The 18,482-nt window shown below is 33.4% G+C and overlaps 1 protein-coding gene across 15 annotated transcripts in view; it reads right to left on the reverse strand.

Moving 5' to 3' along the window:
- Positions 1-18,482, reverse strand: part of LOC106883961 (transmembrane protein 245) — a 501,684-nt gene that overhangs the window by 313,107 nt on the left and 170,095 nt on the right. For all 15 annotated transcript variants that reach the window (XR_016241093.1, XR_016241092.1, XM_089349237.1 and 12 more), the window contains exons 5-8: positions 18,246-18,350; positions 17,094-17,170; positions 11,579-11,669; positions 1,238-1,336 (exon numbers count right to left, since the gene is read on the reverse strand). Coding sequence is in view for 13 of the 15 variants with exons in the window: in XM_089349237.1 (XP_089205363.1) it covers positions 1,238-1,336; positions 11,579-11,669; positions 17,094-17,170; positions 18,246-18,350 (372 nt within the window). In the remaining 2 variants the exon portion in view is untranslated. The remainder of the gene's footprint in view (positions 1-1,237; positions 1,337-11,578; positions 11,670-17,093; positions 17,171-18,245; positions 18,351-18,482) is intronic.

An 18,482-nucleotide genomic window follows, 5' to 3' on the forward strand; every position in this document is an offset into this window, starting at 1 on the left:
TGCCTTTAGTTGTACAGTGGGGTGTAGTTGTATTAATACTACTGACTCCATCTGTACCAAACACAATCAATTCTAATTAGTAGAGTGTCATATCGATAATTTAATGAATATTTTTCCTTCAGCAATCTAATTTGATCAGAAATCTCTAAAGTGTGTATTTGCTTCACTAGAAAAGCACAACTTAAGTAAAATGCCCAAATTAGTTTCCGATCATAGTGGGAAAAACTAAGAAAAGAAAAGCAGATCTATGATACTGTTACACTTTTTTTAAAAAATTCAATCAAATCATTAAAAATATGTAATCATGCACAGAAAATTAATAGTCTTATGACAGAGTTGCTGATTCATCAATTATTCATACATTTTTTTGTTTTGCCATGTTAATTTTTCAATTCATTAGATGGCAGGAATATTTTGATAGCTATCAGTTTGAGGTAAAAATAATTTCAAAGTTAAATTCTATATGGCATGTAAATTAAAAAGCATACATCATCTAAACTTTACAAAGATTAATGAGTTAACATGAAATATTAGGATCCTGAAGTCAATTGTGAAATTTTAGGATTAGTTTGGCTTTATGACAAGCCTAAAGAAAATAGATGGAAATATATTTATTTTTATAAAAATACATTTTGACTCAATGATTTATTTGATTTCTTTCAGAACTTTGTGACCTACAGGCGTTGCAGTGTTGTAAGGTTACAAAATATTATGATGATATGACTACATTTATTATTAAAATTGCATTGTGAGAAAATGTTTCCACCATATTCAGTGCATCATTTATCCAATGTAAGCTGTAGCCAATCCAATCCAATGTCATTCCTTTTTGTTCCATAGTGATCTCATTTGGATTAACTTTTCTTTTTGAGTGAAATGCTGGGCATTAGTCCAACAGATCTAGTTTGAAAATAATCTCTGTCAATACATCTGACATGCAGATAATCTCAACCCCAACAAATATGGTGCAATGTAAACTTCACCCCAACAGTCTTAGTATAAACAGATCAGGTGTAAATCATCTTGTTTATTTATATATTAACAATAATGGCTGTTTTATTACAAAAACAGTTTATTTTTCACAAACAGTTTCAAGAAAAATTCTTAAGTTTAAAATTTTTAAATATATTGATGAAAATAATGATGCTGAGCACTTTGCAAAAGATTAATAATTGCAGTGAACTGAAATATTTTGGTAATTCAGTCATTATAAATCATTTATGAAGTAGGAACTTACCCGATCAAACCAGCTCTTGTAAAGTCTGTCCCACACTTCAAGGACTTCTTTCTCTATATGCGTGTTGTTCCCCCCTCTACCTTGAACAGCATCTCGGATCTACAAACAGAAGATAACATATAATATTATTCGATTCAATTCATAACACATTCAATGTATAATATATGATTATTTCATTACTTGTTAAACGTATTGTGCTTTCTTTTTACAAAGTTTCTATTATTAAAAAATAAAATCAGAGAAAAAAGAAAATGTTTTCAAAAGAAAAGAAACTGCTAGATTAAAGCAGCTTACTTCTTTGGAGTGAAAAATATACAACGAGATTAATCAGGAAAATTATATGAATATGACTTCCACTTACAAGTGAAGCTTTAGTTAACTCTGCAGTCCATACATAAATTTGTTGTAGACATTTTCAATTCTCTAAATGTCTAAATCTCTGAGATTATTTGTTATTAAGATTATTAAAATTTTTCAGACTATTATCCTCATCTTTAGAGTGTATATATATATAATATGTATATCTTCATTATGTTTTGATCAGTTTACAACTGCTATTCAACTATTTTAGTTGAATATGTATATTCATGAATACGAACATGGTCCTAGATAGATTTGAACCAGAAACCTTTATTTCTAAACAAAGGGTAGCAATGTGCTTAGCTACGTATATCTGTACTAGTGGTTTGGTACTTAAGAGGCATTACTGCCCTTCTTGTCTAGATGAAGTTTTAGCTCAAAGCCAGCCTGTGGCTGATGTAAATTTTCAGGAATTTTTGAGTTTTGACTGGAGGTGGAATAAACTTAACAGGTTCAGAAACACACACCTCTTGCAAAACAATAAAAGAGATGAGGGAAAGATCACTGATTCATAATGTATGAAAGTGCAAAGATTGATGATATTGGAAGCTTTCTCTTTTCATAAATGAATTGGCTTGGAGAAAGGGGCTGTGTGTATGCCCTTTATAGGCCCTGGAAGACTGCCTGATAGCTAGTGTTAGCTTATGTCTCTGCTTTTAAACAGAAAAAGAAATCAATAGAATATAAACCAGATTTAAAAAAAAAACAACTAAAATCCTTCAAGGTGTTGCCCCAGTATGCCACACAATGACTGAAATAAGTAAAAGATAAAAGATATATTATGTATATGAAATTAAATAATGTTAAAGCACTGCAGATGGGATGAAGTCATTTAAGTTATTGCATCATGTGAAATTGTATCCTTTTTATTATATAGATATGATGTGGAAATATACATTAGTATGAGTTGCACATATCTCTACAGAAATTTGAACACTTCGTTTAAACATATCTTGTCTTACAGTTGGATATTCTGTTTAACAATAAGCAGGAAGTGACAGTGAAATATAGTAATTCAATGGTCAAAGAACTAAATTAATAGGACAGAAATAATAGGACATGAATTCAATTCCTGCTATAGGCACTACATTGTACTTGTAGACAAGGCAGATCAGTGTACATAACACTATATATCTCAAGGCAAAATTCCTATACTGTCTCAAATTTCTCCATTTTATTTTTTATTGAGAAGTTCTTAGATTTTTCTTTTTTCTATTCTTTTCTTTTCTTCTTTTTTTTTCTGACTTCCAACAGTAAAACAGAATGTAATATCTTAAACACTTTCTTTTCCTCTCAGATATCATGATGGATGGAACTTTTTGGCTAAAACTAACTCTCAGAAGTCTCAGCTCTTCTTGACTAAGCTGAAACAATGAGCATCACTTACAGAAACAGCCATTTATCTTGTTGACAAAGCCTCCAATATCATCAATCTTTGCACTTTCATACATCATGAATCAGTAACTTTTCTCTTGTCTCTTCTGTTGTTTGTGTAAGAAGTGAGTGTTTCTGAACCTGCTAAGTTTATTCCATCTCCAGTCAAAACTCATAAAAAAGCCTCTATAGGATTGTTCAACATGCTAAAAATAGCAGCCGATCCAATCTCCCTCATATCACAACTTGCCATCTTATACAATGATACAATAAATAATGATACATTAATCATACATTAAATAATGTGCTGCATTTCCCAAGACTGATAGGATTGTTTTAGCTGGAATATCTTTGATCATAAGCCTGTTTAATCAAGGCAGATTTGGGCCTGAACAACAACAACAACAGCATCAGCAGCAACAGCAACAACAACAGCATCAGCAGCAACAGCAACAACAACAAATACTACAACTGTTGCTGCTGCCACTGCCACAGCCTTTACCACAACCACCACCACCACTTATAAGATAAATTTAGAGGATCAACTTACTGGATGAATTTCTTATCAATCACATAATGCTGAACTTTAAATGTGTAACTTTTAAAATATATAACTGTTTAAATGTTTAGCTATTTAAATGTCTAAGTTTAAGTGTTGATCAACTTAAATGTTTAACAGTTCAAATGTTTAGCTATTCAAAATTTGAACAGTTTAAACATGTAATTGTTTAAATGTGTAACTATTTCAATGTTTAGCAGCTCAAATGTTTACTAGCTGAAATACATAAGTTTAAGTATCCAATACGTTGAATGTCTAAATCATTAAGAGAAATTGAAGAAAAGTTCAATAAGTTTAATTGCTATGATGAGGGAAGCATCTTCTGTAATTTCTTTTATGAATTAATTTTTGCTAACCATAAATGGTCACCAGTTTCTTAGGTCACCCACTTTAAATCTCTGACTGTTTATATTTTTCTAACAGCTGTCTAACAATGAGACTGTTTAACTGCTTAACCCTTTAGTATTCAGAGTACTCAGTCAAACATAATGCTTATTTATTCATGTAGTTTTTAATTAGCTATGCATTTGCTGTGAGATTTCTGTGATGTGACTCTTTACTTTAGGAATGAAATTTTAGATTAGATGTGAGAGGCTGGATCTGGCTGGTCTGAACATAAAGGAGGTAGAATATTTAGGCCAGATATGGCTGGTTTGAATGCTAAAAGATATGACAGTTTAACCCTTTAGCATTCAAATCAGCCATATCCAGCCAAACCATTCTACTTGTTTCATGTTCAAACTGGCCAGATCTGGCTCCTTGCACCTACCCTACAATATCATTCTAAAAATTAACAATTATCTCATAAAAATCTGAAAGCTATAAGAAAAATTATGATTAATTCAAAACAATATGAATAGATAAGTATCTCAGGATGCTAAAAGGTTAAAAGTTTAACTGTCTAATTGTTTAAATTCTCATAATAATGTTTTAGAATGCCACTCTTTTTATTTCTCTTTACCTAGAAATAAACTGATGTTGTGAACTGCACATTTTATTTTTGTACTTAGTCAGGAGAGAAGGGAAGTTCCCCTGATTTTTTTATTGGGACAATGAGACTAGTTGGAAGGAGAGAGAAAGGTATCATCTTCAAATTAGAGATCTGACTTAATGCTTACTATAGAGTGGGCTCTGTTATAGGAACCTAAGGACCAGGTGTTTGTGGTAGTGGCAATGATGGCAATGGCGGTGTTAAACCAGGCAATGAATGAAATCTACGACATAAACAGGTCTTAGCATGATCTGAACTCAGAATGCAGAGAACTGGAATAAATATTTCAAGGTGACTTGCTTAACATACTTGCAATTTCGCAGGTCCATCACACTAGACTAGAACTTTTGGAAGGCTGAAGGGCAAAGTTGACTGAGATTTGAACTCAGAATGCCAGAAGCTGCAAATCATTCTGAGTGCTCTAACAACTCTGTTAATTAGTACTAAAATTAATTGAATCTGTCTACTTATCATTTGGGTGACAACAAACACATTGACAACCAAAAATATAGGCAGATAAGTGGAATTAATCTCCACAAACCAGCCGGGATTACACTAGCATCAGCAAATCAACATTTGAAAAATCAATGAAGATATATTTTAGCCAGTTAAGGTTAAATCTGTTTTCTCAACTTCATGGTTGAATTGTTAAGTAATTAGTCAAAATCAATTAGTTGAACAGCCCTCATTTATTTCAAAAAGAAAAAAAATCATAAAATGAAAATGGTAAAAAAAATAAATAAATAGATAAAATGGAAGAGAGGAAATTAGCAGAAACATTTTAATATTTATCCTTGTTTTTACTTCATTTTCACTTGATTTGTATCAAAGTGTAGAATGAATGAGAGATTTCCAAAATTATTGAAGAATAATTTGAAGATAATAACAAAAAAATATTCTTGAAACCAGTTCTTTCATGAGAGATTATGCTCTGGGTTACAATAATGATTGACAAAAGAAATCAATAACATTGAGAACATCCTGTCATTTCTCTTTCTTTCAGGAATGTTGTTTTGATATTTTTTTTCCTTCTTCAGTAAACTAATGTCAGAATATACAAATTGAGTATCCTTCAACTTTACATCTAAAAACACTAAAAGAAGTTTTATAAAAACATTTCATTTTTTCTCTCTCTATATTTTTTTTCATTTATAGAACATCTGCTAACTGCTTTGTTTGCAAGTGTTATTGAACAGAGATCATATATTTACTTAGATTGTAAGTGGAGTTATGCTAGATATATATCTATCAGTGAAGATATGACACCAAGGAGAGGGGGGAAAAATACACAAAATCATTATAAAACCATTCTTAGTTTTCAGCAAATGGAAACTTGACTTGCACAGACAGCAATGATGGTGGGTGTATATAAGGTAATATGACTGAGTATATCTTATCGTATTATGTGTAAATGTGTGTGCCCACTTGTCTGTGAGAAGATTTTTTGTTTTTGTTATCAGTAATATTTCATATTCAATCAATACTTAATATGATCAGACAAGGCATTAATCTTGGCAGGAGATTAATCAGGTAGTGCTTCAGTATTCAGACATGGTAATCAAAAGACACCAAATTGTCAGCTTTGTGCTGCCAAGCATTTAATGATGCAGAGACAAATATAAGGTAAAGAAAAATTATTTTCATAGATTTTAAAATGATAGTGATACTTATTTGGTCTTTAATAAAATTCACATTGAAAGCCAAACAGCGTAATTCTTGAGGCAGTACCTAGAGACACATCATTCTTACATTAATGTTTAGAACATTTTGTGATGTATAGAAAAAAAAAAACACTATACATTCTATCCAATGTCAGTTACTGAGAAATTTCTGGAAGCCATTACGATAGCTTCTTGCATTTGGTGGCAGTAATAAGCAAACCTGAAATGGCTTCTTTAAAGCATAGGCTAAGTGAATCTGTGCAGGGCTGGTTATATCAAGTAACCAGAACCTTGTATCAAACATGATGGCATGAGGCAAAAGGAAGCAAGCTTCTAGCTTAACAAGACAAGTTACTTTAATAATGTCAGTAATGACATGAGAGTGACTGAGAATTACTACTTCAACAACTCATATCTGTGCAGCTAATGAAATGAAGCAATGATAGGTACCAGCTTATGGGATTAGCATTTCTTAAATGGAAACACACAGAAAAGATATGTCAGCTTATCACATTCAATTGATGATATAAATATTTCCAGGGTTATTATTGATTTCTTACTTAAACACCAGGCCACAAATTTTATAAGGAGTGGGGAAGAATAACATTTAGCAATATCTAATGGCTTCTATCAGAAATAAAACTAGCTCATGCAGTCAGCTTACAATATGATGATAAAAATATGAAGACCAGAGAATGATTTAGTAGTAGAATATCAGACATGTTATTTCATGATTTCCCATACGAGTCTGGTGGTCTACCATAAATTGAACCAGTAATAATGGTTAGAATTAAGTTTGTTAAAACATTAGCTTCTAATAAAGCATACTAATTAGAAACTGTTAATTTCATTATTGAGTTGTTGGTTTTTAACTTCAGACACTCACAATATTTTTCTAAGCAATGCAAGTTAGAAATAACATTGTTAATCCATAAATAGTATAAATCAATATTATTAATTGATGGATAATTCAATATCTAAGCCATCTGATAAATATAAGTTAGTGTTTGAACTACTGCTAATCATCTCTTGAAAATATTGGTTCCTTTCACAGATTAATCAATATTAAGCAATAATGAACATGCTTTGTACTTAGATGACTGACTATGTGGGAAACATATTTTGGTGTTATAAAAGAAAGATAGAGAAGCAAGAAATTTATAGAAATAGAAAGAAGATTAAAATAAAACTAAGGTATAAGAAAGAGAAAAACACTAACAAAACACTAATGCACACACTTTATGAGTATCCTCAAACAATGTTTAATGATACAAGAAGAAAAGATCAAGTTCTTTGTCAAGAACAAAATTACTATGAATGTGTATATACAAATGTGAGGTGCATACATACAAGTGTGCATATGAGATACTCAATGTGTAAGTGGATATGATATTAAGCTTAGACATGAGCTTTGAGCTCAATCCAGCGTAGATTAATTTCTTTTAAAATTCAGACTTAGAATGGAATGGAAAAGTTCAAGGAGCTATTTATTACTATAGTTCTTGTAACAAAAGGTTTCTCTTAGAAAGTTAAACTCAGATTCTCATGATGCTTCAGCACAAAGTGTGATACTATATCTTGGGCCTTGAATGTGGAAGATTTACATGTTAATGGGTCTGAAAAACAGAACACAAATAAGAGAAAAGCTGAATATAAATGGAAACAGACATAGTATGTAAGAATGAAGGGTACACTATTACAAGCATGTGATGTGTACGAAAGATGTTAGTTGTATAAGAAGTGTTAAGCACTTGAAAAGGATGAACTCTGTGAAAGGGAATACTTAGAGAGCCATAAACAAAGTGAAGACTGATCTCAATATGTTAATCTTTAAGAAGGGATGACAAAGAACAGTAATCACTGGTGATATGCAGTGCCAGAAAAGGCTTATCCACTAATGCAAGAATGATCATCTGAATAACTGTTGTAGCAATGACAGTTGGTATGTATGATGGGGTTTATTGCCTATTATTGAGTCCCCATCTACCAATCTTTTAATATCCTCTCTACTATCATCATATGGGATTGCAAAAATCAATGATCTTACACTTCCTCTTCTATTCCATGATCATATCTGATCTCTTTGCTTTAATAGTATGAGCAATCTCTTTGGAGAAATTTGTAATTTTCATTTACCATGACAACCTCTGGTTCATGCTTGTATCATATTTCTGCTACTTCAAATTCACAAATCTGGTTAACATCTCAGTGCACTCTTTTACCAATACAGACATGCCTACATTTAAACTCTTTTTGTGCTACTTTACTGCAAATACTTAAAAGACATTATATACTTTCATCCCCTTTTCCAAATATTCTGTGTTTGCTTCCTGATTGACTTTTTATTAATTTTTGTCTTCATCAAATTCACTCCTGAGTGACTACAGTTCGCAATTAAGTTTCTTGTTTTAATGTCCATTTCTCAGCCACAGTTGCCACTCTTCATTTTCACCATCCTCAGTTTGTGGCATGATTTAGCCATGTAGTTCTTATGCTTTCCAGCTACTCGTCCTACGATTCATATTTCTATTCTTGAATTCTTTCACTATTTCAGTGACTTCTTTGACTACTTCTAACACCAGAAAAACACTCTTTCTTCATTTATGCACAACATAGTTTTCTGACCTAAAATTGCTGCACTGATGGTGTCTTCTGCATTTAACAATCTTTTGCCTCCTTCCCTTTATGGTAAATAGAGCCTACCTTTAGGGAAGTATGTATTTTGCATTGTGAAGAGCTTTCTAGTTTTTTTTTTAATCTAATCCTTGTAGCTTTGTCTTTGTCCACTTTTAAAAAAGAAAAGTAGAGTATCTCAATGCTAGCATGGTCTGTGTAATAATTGCTATGGTAATATTAACTCTCACCAGTTTTGATTCTAACATTTATTATTATTATTATTATTATTATTATTATTATTATTATTATTATTATTATCATCATCATTATCATCATCATCATCATCATTAAAATTTTAGGTAAGGTGGCAAGCTGGTGGAATCGTTAGCACACTGGACAAAATGCTTAGCAGTATTTTGCCTGTCGCTACGTTCTGAGTTCAAAACCCACTGAGGTCAACTTTGCCTTTCATTCTTTTGGGGTCAATAAAATAAGTACTATTTAAACACTGGGGTTGATGTAATCAACACTTCCCCTATCCTAAAATTGCTGCCCTTGTGGCAAAATTTGAAACCATTATTAGACTTTTATGTAGCATTTTGGGTGTTGTGTCAAGTGCACCACTTATCACAAGAAAATTTGTTGTCTTTGCCTTCTACAGTCTCCTCAGCTCTCTGGCTAGATTATGATATCTCTGGTGACTTTGCTATCATAGGGGATTACAAAATCTATGATCTTACACTGTTTGTTTATTTTGTCCTCTATAATCATATCTGGTCTTCTTGCTCCAATGGGGAAGTCCCAAAAGATCCTATAATTCTAATTTTCTGTCACAGTCTCTGGTTCATGTTCATACCATTTTTCTATTGTTTTGAAGCCACACACTTGGCTAACATCCCAATAAGTCTTTTGCCTACACAGTCATGCCTACATTTATATTCCTTTTGTGCTGGTATATTGCACTCACTTAAAAGGTGATTGATACTTTATCTCTTTTTCTGCAGATTCTACATTTGCTGTTTGACTGCCTTTATAAGATTTGTTCTAATGACTTGTTCCTGAGTGGTTATAATTTTTACTTCAGGCTCTCATTTCAAGTTCCTGTCTGTCAACTAAAGCCAGTGTTTTTTTACTTCTATCATCCTCAGTTTGATGCATGAATCAGCCATGTAAATCTATTTCTTTCCATTTATTTGTTCTGTTGTTCTCCCTTTTCTCTTTGAATTCTATTGTTTTAGTCACCTTTTGGGTACCTCTGGGATGGGAGTCTTCTTTAAGATGGTGAGCTGGTAAGCCTTGTGGTATTTGCTCTAGCTTTTTATCATGTGAGCTCAAATTCAATTGACATCAACCTTGTTTCATCTCTCTGGGATTGATAAAATAAAGTACCGGTCAAGTACTGGGGTTGATGATATCTACTTGCCCTCCCCTCAAAACAGTTGTTCACCAACAGTTTTGAGGGGTCAGGGTTAGTTCATTACATTGATTCCCAGTACTTAGATGGTACTTTATTTTATCAATCCTGGCGAGATGAAAGACAATTATTAGTAGTCTTAAGTTTTGCAATATTTTGGTCACTTATCCACCTAATTCATCAAGTTACAATAGCAGCCAAGTAGAGGCCATTATGTTGCACCATCTGATGCCACCTTTCTGTCAGTTCTTTGATTCCACACTGATACCAGTTCTTGTCTTTTGAGGTGAAGATTCCCTTCACTGATTCCACCAGGAAGTGAGCCATAGATCAAAACAAGTAATAATATATATATATATATATATATATATACATGACAGGCTTGTATCAGTTTCTGAAATCCACTCACTAGGTTTTGACCAGCCTGAGGATATATAGCAGAAGACAATTGCCCAAAGACCACACAGTGGGACTGAACCTGGAACCATGTGGTTGGAAAGCAAACTTCTTATCACACAGCCATGCCTGTGCCTTACTATATATATATATATATATATATATATATATATATATATATATATATACATATATATATATATATATATATATATATATATATATGTGTGTGTAAAGAGAGGTAAAGAGAGAGAGGGTGAGAGCAAGAGAGCAATGAACATAAAAACAAAAATAACAAGATGTGATTTACAATCAATGTTTTTAGTTAGGGCTGATTTATGACTAAACAACATCTGTGTTTTGTCTATCAGAGGTCACTGACAGAGGTTGTCCTTGGATAACTTGCTTTTTGTCTGTATGCCTCTTTCACTTATAACTGCCATTGATTCTACTGAGTTATCAAGCGCAGGAAACTCAACCAACTAATTGCTTCAGACAGGTGACACATTTCACTTGCAATATTATCTTTATGTTCTGGTGTTAAAGAATTATTTGAAAGGAAACTAACATATTATTTTGATAAAAATAGCAAAAGTGAATTCAAAGACCCAGTATTTCTAATCTTTTAAAAGGATCATCATAGGTCAGTGAGGAAGTCTTAATAATTTGCCTACCCAGAGCATTTTCCTAAGTTTGTTTTAACTATATGCACTTGTTTTCAGACTTTTATAACGATTTGAACATTGTCCTTCTTCAGATAGTGAAAAAAAACAGAGAAGGAAAGACTAGATGAAACTGGAAAAGGCAGGAATAAAGAAAAAATAAAGAGAGAGAAAGAAAGGCAATCCTATTGAGACATGTCACATGGTGTTGGTTTGCATGTTAAGCTGCATTTATTAAATTATTTCATAGTTGCTAGAAGACAAAAGATCTGGCATTCATTTCTCAAGATCATCTTTACAGAACTTACCTTTGAGGCAATCCAGTCTCTTCCATAGAAATAAGCATTTGCTACCATACTATCCATGGCTTTTTGCATAGCATTGCCATTGGGAAGCCATCTAGAGTGAGAAAAATTGATTTGTTTAAGAGAAGTAAGGTTGATAGTCAAAGGGTCTAAATAGATGCTAGAATAAATCATTGAAATACAGTATTCTATTCTTTGATTGACTGAATGAAATAAGATGATTTCAGGGGGAAAAAAAATGATTAATTTTATATTAGAAATGGCAGCTCAGTGACGAAGAACTTTTATAAATAGGCATTCTTAACAAAAATTTTAATCAGCAGAAACAAAATTGATGGAAAACATCTTAGTTAATCATAGCATAGTTTTGTAATTCCTATTTTGGTGGTTTTTATTTTTCTCAGGTCAAAGCTACATAATAATTAATTAACTTGAAGGTTATCTTCTACATATATATCATCATTATCATCATTGTTTAACGACCGCTTTCCATGGGCGAGATTATATATATGTATATGTGTGTATATATATATATATATATATATATATATATATATATATATATATATATATATATATATATATATATATATACAGAAAAGTTGATTACATTAAAAATTCATTACAATTCATCACCATCATTTTAATGTCCACTTTTCTGTGCTTGCATGGATAAGATGAAGGTTATTGAGACAGATGAAGTTTATGTAGAACAAGATGGCATTCCTGCTGCCAACCCTCAAGATTATAATTCCCTATGACCAGACATATTTTTGCAGATTACTGGAAATGAACGACACAGCTTGTATGACAATGATGCTCATATACAACTATCATATGATGTCAAGAGAAGACACAAACATACACACATTCTCCCCTTTCCATACTGGTATTTCCTATCAACTGCACCTCTGTCCTTGGTCAGACCACAGTCACCTCTATCCTATCTCTAACCAGGTGTGGCTAAGTGGTTAGGGTGTTGGACTCATGATTGTAAGATTGTGGTTTCGATCCCTGGATCAATCAATGCATTGTGTTATTGAGCAAAACACTTCATTTCATATCGCTCCAGTCCAAATGAGTAATCCTGTGATGGACTGGCATCCTGTCCAGGTTTATACCCCATGAAACCAAGAAACTGGCCCTTGAGGGTCTGCATGACTCAAGAAGGTAATTTTACCTTTACCTTTATTACTCTCCACAATCTTACAATCATGAATCCAACACCCTAACCACTAAGCTACACACTTCCACAGGGGTGGGTACCTTTACCTTTATTGCTCTCCCTTCATCTACTGTTTATATATATTCCTTTATGCCCATCTTCTTGTATCTCAAGATGCCCTGGCATCACATCACCACCATCTCTATCTATCTTCTTTCCAGCTACTCCCTCATATAGGGTAGCCTTGTATCTCCTCAATAGCAAAACATCTAGGCTTGTCCCTCTATCACACTTTAGCCTCTCAACACCAGGCATAGAACAATTGCTCCTTCTTTCCCTCTCAAATACTCTGCCTCCATTTAGTCAAGGAAGTGTTTCTCTTTTTCCTGTTGTCTTCTTGTCTTGCAAGTTACTTGCAGGACAAGTTACTTGGCAACCTCAATAGTGCAGGTGGCATGAAAAAAAAAAGGTACCCAGTGCATTCTGTAAAGTGGAGGCATTATGAAGGGCATCCAGCTGTAGAAACCACGTCAGAGCTGACATCACATCCTGCGCATCACAGTCCTGTAGCTTGGTGGATCTTGTCAAACTATGTCAGCTTGGAAAATGGACCATTGATGATGATGATGACGACGATGATGATGCTGATGATGATGACGACGATGATGATGCTGATGATGATGACGACGATGACGACAACGACGATGGTGTATATATATATATATATATATATATATATATATATCTTTATCTTTTATCGTTTACTTGTTTCAGTCATTAGACAGCAGCCAGGCTGGGGCACCACCATGAAGAATTATAGTTGAACAAATCGACCCTGATACTTATTTTCTTAAGTCTGGCACTTACTCTATCACTCTCTTTTGCCAAGCTGCTAAGTTACAGGGACATAAAGACACCAACACCAGCTGTCAAGTGGTGGTGGTGGTGGTGGGGGGGGGGAAACACACACAAAGATACAGACACATGCACACATATACACACATATATATATATATGATAGTCATCTTTCAATTTCCATCTACTGAATCCATTTACAAGGCTTTGGTTGGCCCAGGGCTATAGTAGAATTCACTTGTCCAACATACCATGAAGTGAGATTGAATCCAAAATCTCATGGCTGGGAAGTAAACTTCTTAACCACACAGCCATACCTGTACCTATATTACAATCTCCTTACTTGTTTCATCTCTCTGGGATTGATAAAATAAAGTACCGGTCAAGTACTGGGGTTGATGATATCTACTTGCCCTCCCCTCAAAACAGTTGTTCACCAACAGTTTTGAGGGGTCAGGGTTAGTTCATTACATTGATTCCCAGTACTTAGGGGAAAGAGTTTACAATAAAAGGGTAAAGGATGAAGACCCACTTCAGTCATGAATGACCATGAGATTGCACCTAGAAAGTTATTGTCTGAGGCACAAGTCCGGTCATTGTTGTTTATGGAAGACCAGCAGTCGCCCATGCTTACCAGCCTCCACTCTCAACAACACCAATGTTATCCAAGGGAAAGGCAAAGGCTGATACAGCTTGGCACCAATGATGTCACAACTCATTTCTACAGCTGAGTGAATTGGAGCAATGTGAAATAAAGTGTCTTGCTCAAGAACACAACACAGTCTAGTCAAAGAATCAAATTCACTATCTCATGATTGTGAGCCTGATGCTCTAATGACTGAGCCATGCATCTTCGTGGGTAAATCAGCAGGGTCTGTAGAGTTGAGGGCAAAATTCTTTGCAGTATTTAGTTAGGACTCTGAGGGAAGCCGAAAAAGAGGGTGACCCATGAAGACATGAGATGAGGTATTGAAGGCTGATCTCAAAATGCAGAACCTTACAAAGGAGATTACAGAGAACCGAGACATATGGAGCATTTCTGTACTTGAGAATACCTGCCCACCATAACAGAATTGAGATCCTAAAACTAAGGTGCCTTGTAAAAAGCATTGGTATGGGTGCTGATACCATGAAAAAACACTCAGTACATTCTGTAAAGTGGTTGGTGTTAGGAAAGGCATCCAGCCATTGAAACTAAGCCAAAACAGACTCTGGAACTTGGTCAAGCTCGTAGCCTTACCAGTTCCTGCAAAGCTGTCCAGCTCATGCCAGCATGAAAAATGAATGTTAAATGTTGATAATGATGATGATGATGATATTCTATGTTCAAATCATTTCAGTTTTTCAGAGTTAATAAAATATGAGATAATCAATTGCTAGGACCTAAATTGACAAAATCCTTCCCTTCCTTACAAAATTAGTGACCTTGTTATGTTAGAAATCATTTTCATTATTATGGTGGAGAAATGGTCAAACAGGTAGAGTGGTTGACAACATTTCCTTTAGTATTTACCAGGTTCCATTTACGTTCTGAGTTCAAATCTTGCTGAGATAAACTTTGCATTTTATCCTTTTGATGCTACTAGTTATATAGGTACTAGTTATACAATCAACTGTATACCTCCCTACAAACTGTGACCCTATATCTAGAAACAAATATTTCCTTAATAATGGAATAAAAGCCAAAGATCCTATAAGTGAGGTTGTCTGTATTACAATCCATTACGAAAATTCATGTCTTCTATGTAGCAACATATTTGATTTCAGTTATTTTCCAAAATGTTTGACTAGGCTCGACATTTATTTACTTATTAGATTGAGAGAAGTCATTTTATCAACAAGTTTCATTCCAAGGTAACAGGATAATTGAGTGTATCTGTTATTTTAATCATAAACCTACTATGTTGCTATTAAATTAAGAAGATAACAGAAAATAATTTTCCATATTATCAGCTGAAATTCCATTATATATATATATATCCATGTTCATGGCTGTGTGGTAAAGAAGATTGCTTTGCAACCATGTGTGGTTTTGGATTTAGTCTAACTGCATGGCACCTGAATGGTTCTTTCTCAATTGGCAAGAAATCTTGAAATAAAATTGAATAATGACATACATACATACATATGTGCGCATGTGTGTATGTTGTGTGTGTGTGTGTATGTGTGTGTGCATGAGTGTGTGCATGAGTGTGCGACCAGAGGGAGAGACTGTCCTCTCAACCAATATACAGCTATAGATGCTGTTGGATGACAGGCTCTGGTGATGATGTTATTCAATGGTTTCCAATCCATGGCGCTGACCTTAGCATGCTTGGTTGAGGTGCCACAACTTCAGGTCTTCTTCAATTTATTTTGCCAATGCTTTCTTTGATGTGCTGTACTTGATTCTCCAGTGCATACACTGCTGTCACTACAAAAGTTGATGTTGTAGCCTTTTAGTGCTCATCCTGCAGACATAGCCAAACCACTGCAGCTTTTCACTGTTGGACTTGGTCTTCAATTGTTGGCTATTGCTGGCATTGTTCTCAGATGTTGTTGCTTGAGGTCAAACCCACCATAAAACAGGACCTGAACTTGCAACTATGTAGGCACCTAAGACAATTAGTGAAGCCATGATACGTATTGGAGGCGCAATGGCCCAGTGGTTAGGGCAGTAGACTCGCGGTCGGAGGATCACGGTTTCGATTCTCAGACCGGGCATTGTGTGTGTTTATTGAGTGAAAACACCTAAAGCTCCACGAGGCCCCAGCAGGGGGGTGGTGGCGACCCCTGTTGTACTCTTTCGCCCCAACTTTCTCTCACTCTTTCTTCCTGTTTCTTGAGTAATGCTGTGATGGACTGGCACCCTGTCCAGCTGGGGGGAACACATATGCCATAGAAACTGGGAAACCAGGCTCATGAGCCTGGCTAGGCTTGAAAAGGGCGCATAAAAAAAAATAATGATACATATTACAAAGTCATATTTACTAGTGAGTGATGGTTATGCTATGAATATTTGCTCACTAAACTACCTGTGCATTAGGTATGCGTATATTACAGGTACATGTTCAGTGGATAAGTATGATAGTACATTTTGGTTGCAAACAAAAGTTCAAATGCAATCTAGGATAGATACACATCTTTGGGAATAAGACACTTATTGAGGATTGGAAATTAAACCAACTGAGACATAGTGAAAGTATGAATATATATATATATCTATTAAAGATAAGTTTAATAATCTGAAAGATTGTCATTTGAATAACAATAACACCTATCAGGATATTATACATCCAAGGAAATATCTACCACACTAGAATATTCTCAGAACTGATTTATCTATTTATAAACTTTTTTCTCTTGTTGTATTGACCTGAAGAAGTTAACAATAAAAAATTTTTTATTGTTACTTTTATGGAATGGTAGTATTAAATCCATTTCTCTCTGTTGCAATATAAGATGAAATTGAAAACATTATAAAAAAAAGAGAAAAAGAAAAGAAAGATGACAACTTACTGGCTAATCTCAGGGTTGACAGATTTATTCAAAACATTGCTTGTAACTTGTACAAGGTGCATACTTTCTTGGTGTACCTACAATGTCAGAATATTGGAGATGTGAAGATACAATTATTTTATCAACAAGAAAATCAACAACAACAAAAAGAAATATTATTTATTGCTTTTTTTCTCTTTATCAGAGATGTTGTATAATATATACATATATATATATATATATATATACATATATATATATACATATATATATATATATATATATATATATATATATATATACATATATATATATATATATACATATATATATATATATATATATATATATATATATATATATATATATATATATATATATATATATATATACACACACACATACATACATACACATACATAAATGCATAAATAAATAAATAAATAAATAATAAATTATTAAAAAATCTTCAAAGCCACCATAAAATTTCCATGCAGTGATAATAGAGAATGCATGTGAGTGATCTTGTATTCTAGTGTTTGATCAGTTTCCCTATTCTTTCAGACATTTTATATCATAAAAATCAATCTATGATACTTTCAGATCTGGAATATTTCTTAGCCACAGTTCAAGAATGCTTGCCTTTAAATGTCCCCTGAGGGGAATATTGCATGTCAAATCAAGACTTAGAGGTTTCGATGTCACATGAAATTTACATCTATTTCCTCACACATTAAATGTTTCATTGACATGTTATCAAATACAAAGAACATAGAGGAAACTTACAAAGAGGTATTGTGGTTAATCTAATAACTATAATATATTCCCAGATTGGAATCAAGTCAATATCAATGCATGAGATGTTTTACTATAAAAATACAGGTGCAGTGAAAATTATCAATCTTTTTTTAAAAGTAGTTTTCGCTGCTTGGTTTAATAATTTGCGAACACATTAGCTGAAGTTTTACAGTTCATATTCTAAAGGGGAATAAAAAAGAAAGAGAGAGATTTGCTGAGCAGGGTATACATTTAGTATTATCATTTACAACTTATTTCTCTTTAAGACTACATGAATTAGTTTCACTAATTCAGAGGATGAAAGTAAATGAATTATAGAATTAATGAACAGAGAAAATTTTAAATAAAAGAAAGAAAAATGTAATCAGAACTTACTTGAAATACAAAGAATACAGTAAACAAGGCTGTTCCGAATAGCAGGATAAAAATGAACAAAACACTAGTGGCACTATCCAAGGATTGTTCAAGAATGGAGATCAACTAGAAAAAGAAGAGAAAAAATGCAATGCAGATGATAATTTAGATATATGAAATCAATAAATACACTGATTGTATTTTTAAAAAACTGAAATTTAAAGAAAATTACCAATAAATACTGTAGTTTACTGCCTC

Source organism: Octopus bimaculoides, chromosome 3, assembly GCF_046866305.1.
Source record: "Octopus bimaculoides isolate indiv1 chromosome 3, ASM4686630v1, whole genome shotgun sequence".
Lineage (NCBI taxonomy): Eukaryota > Metazoa > Mollusca > Cephalopoda > Octopoda > Octopodidae > Octopus > Octopus bimaculoides.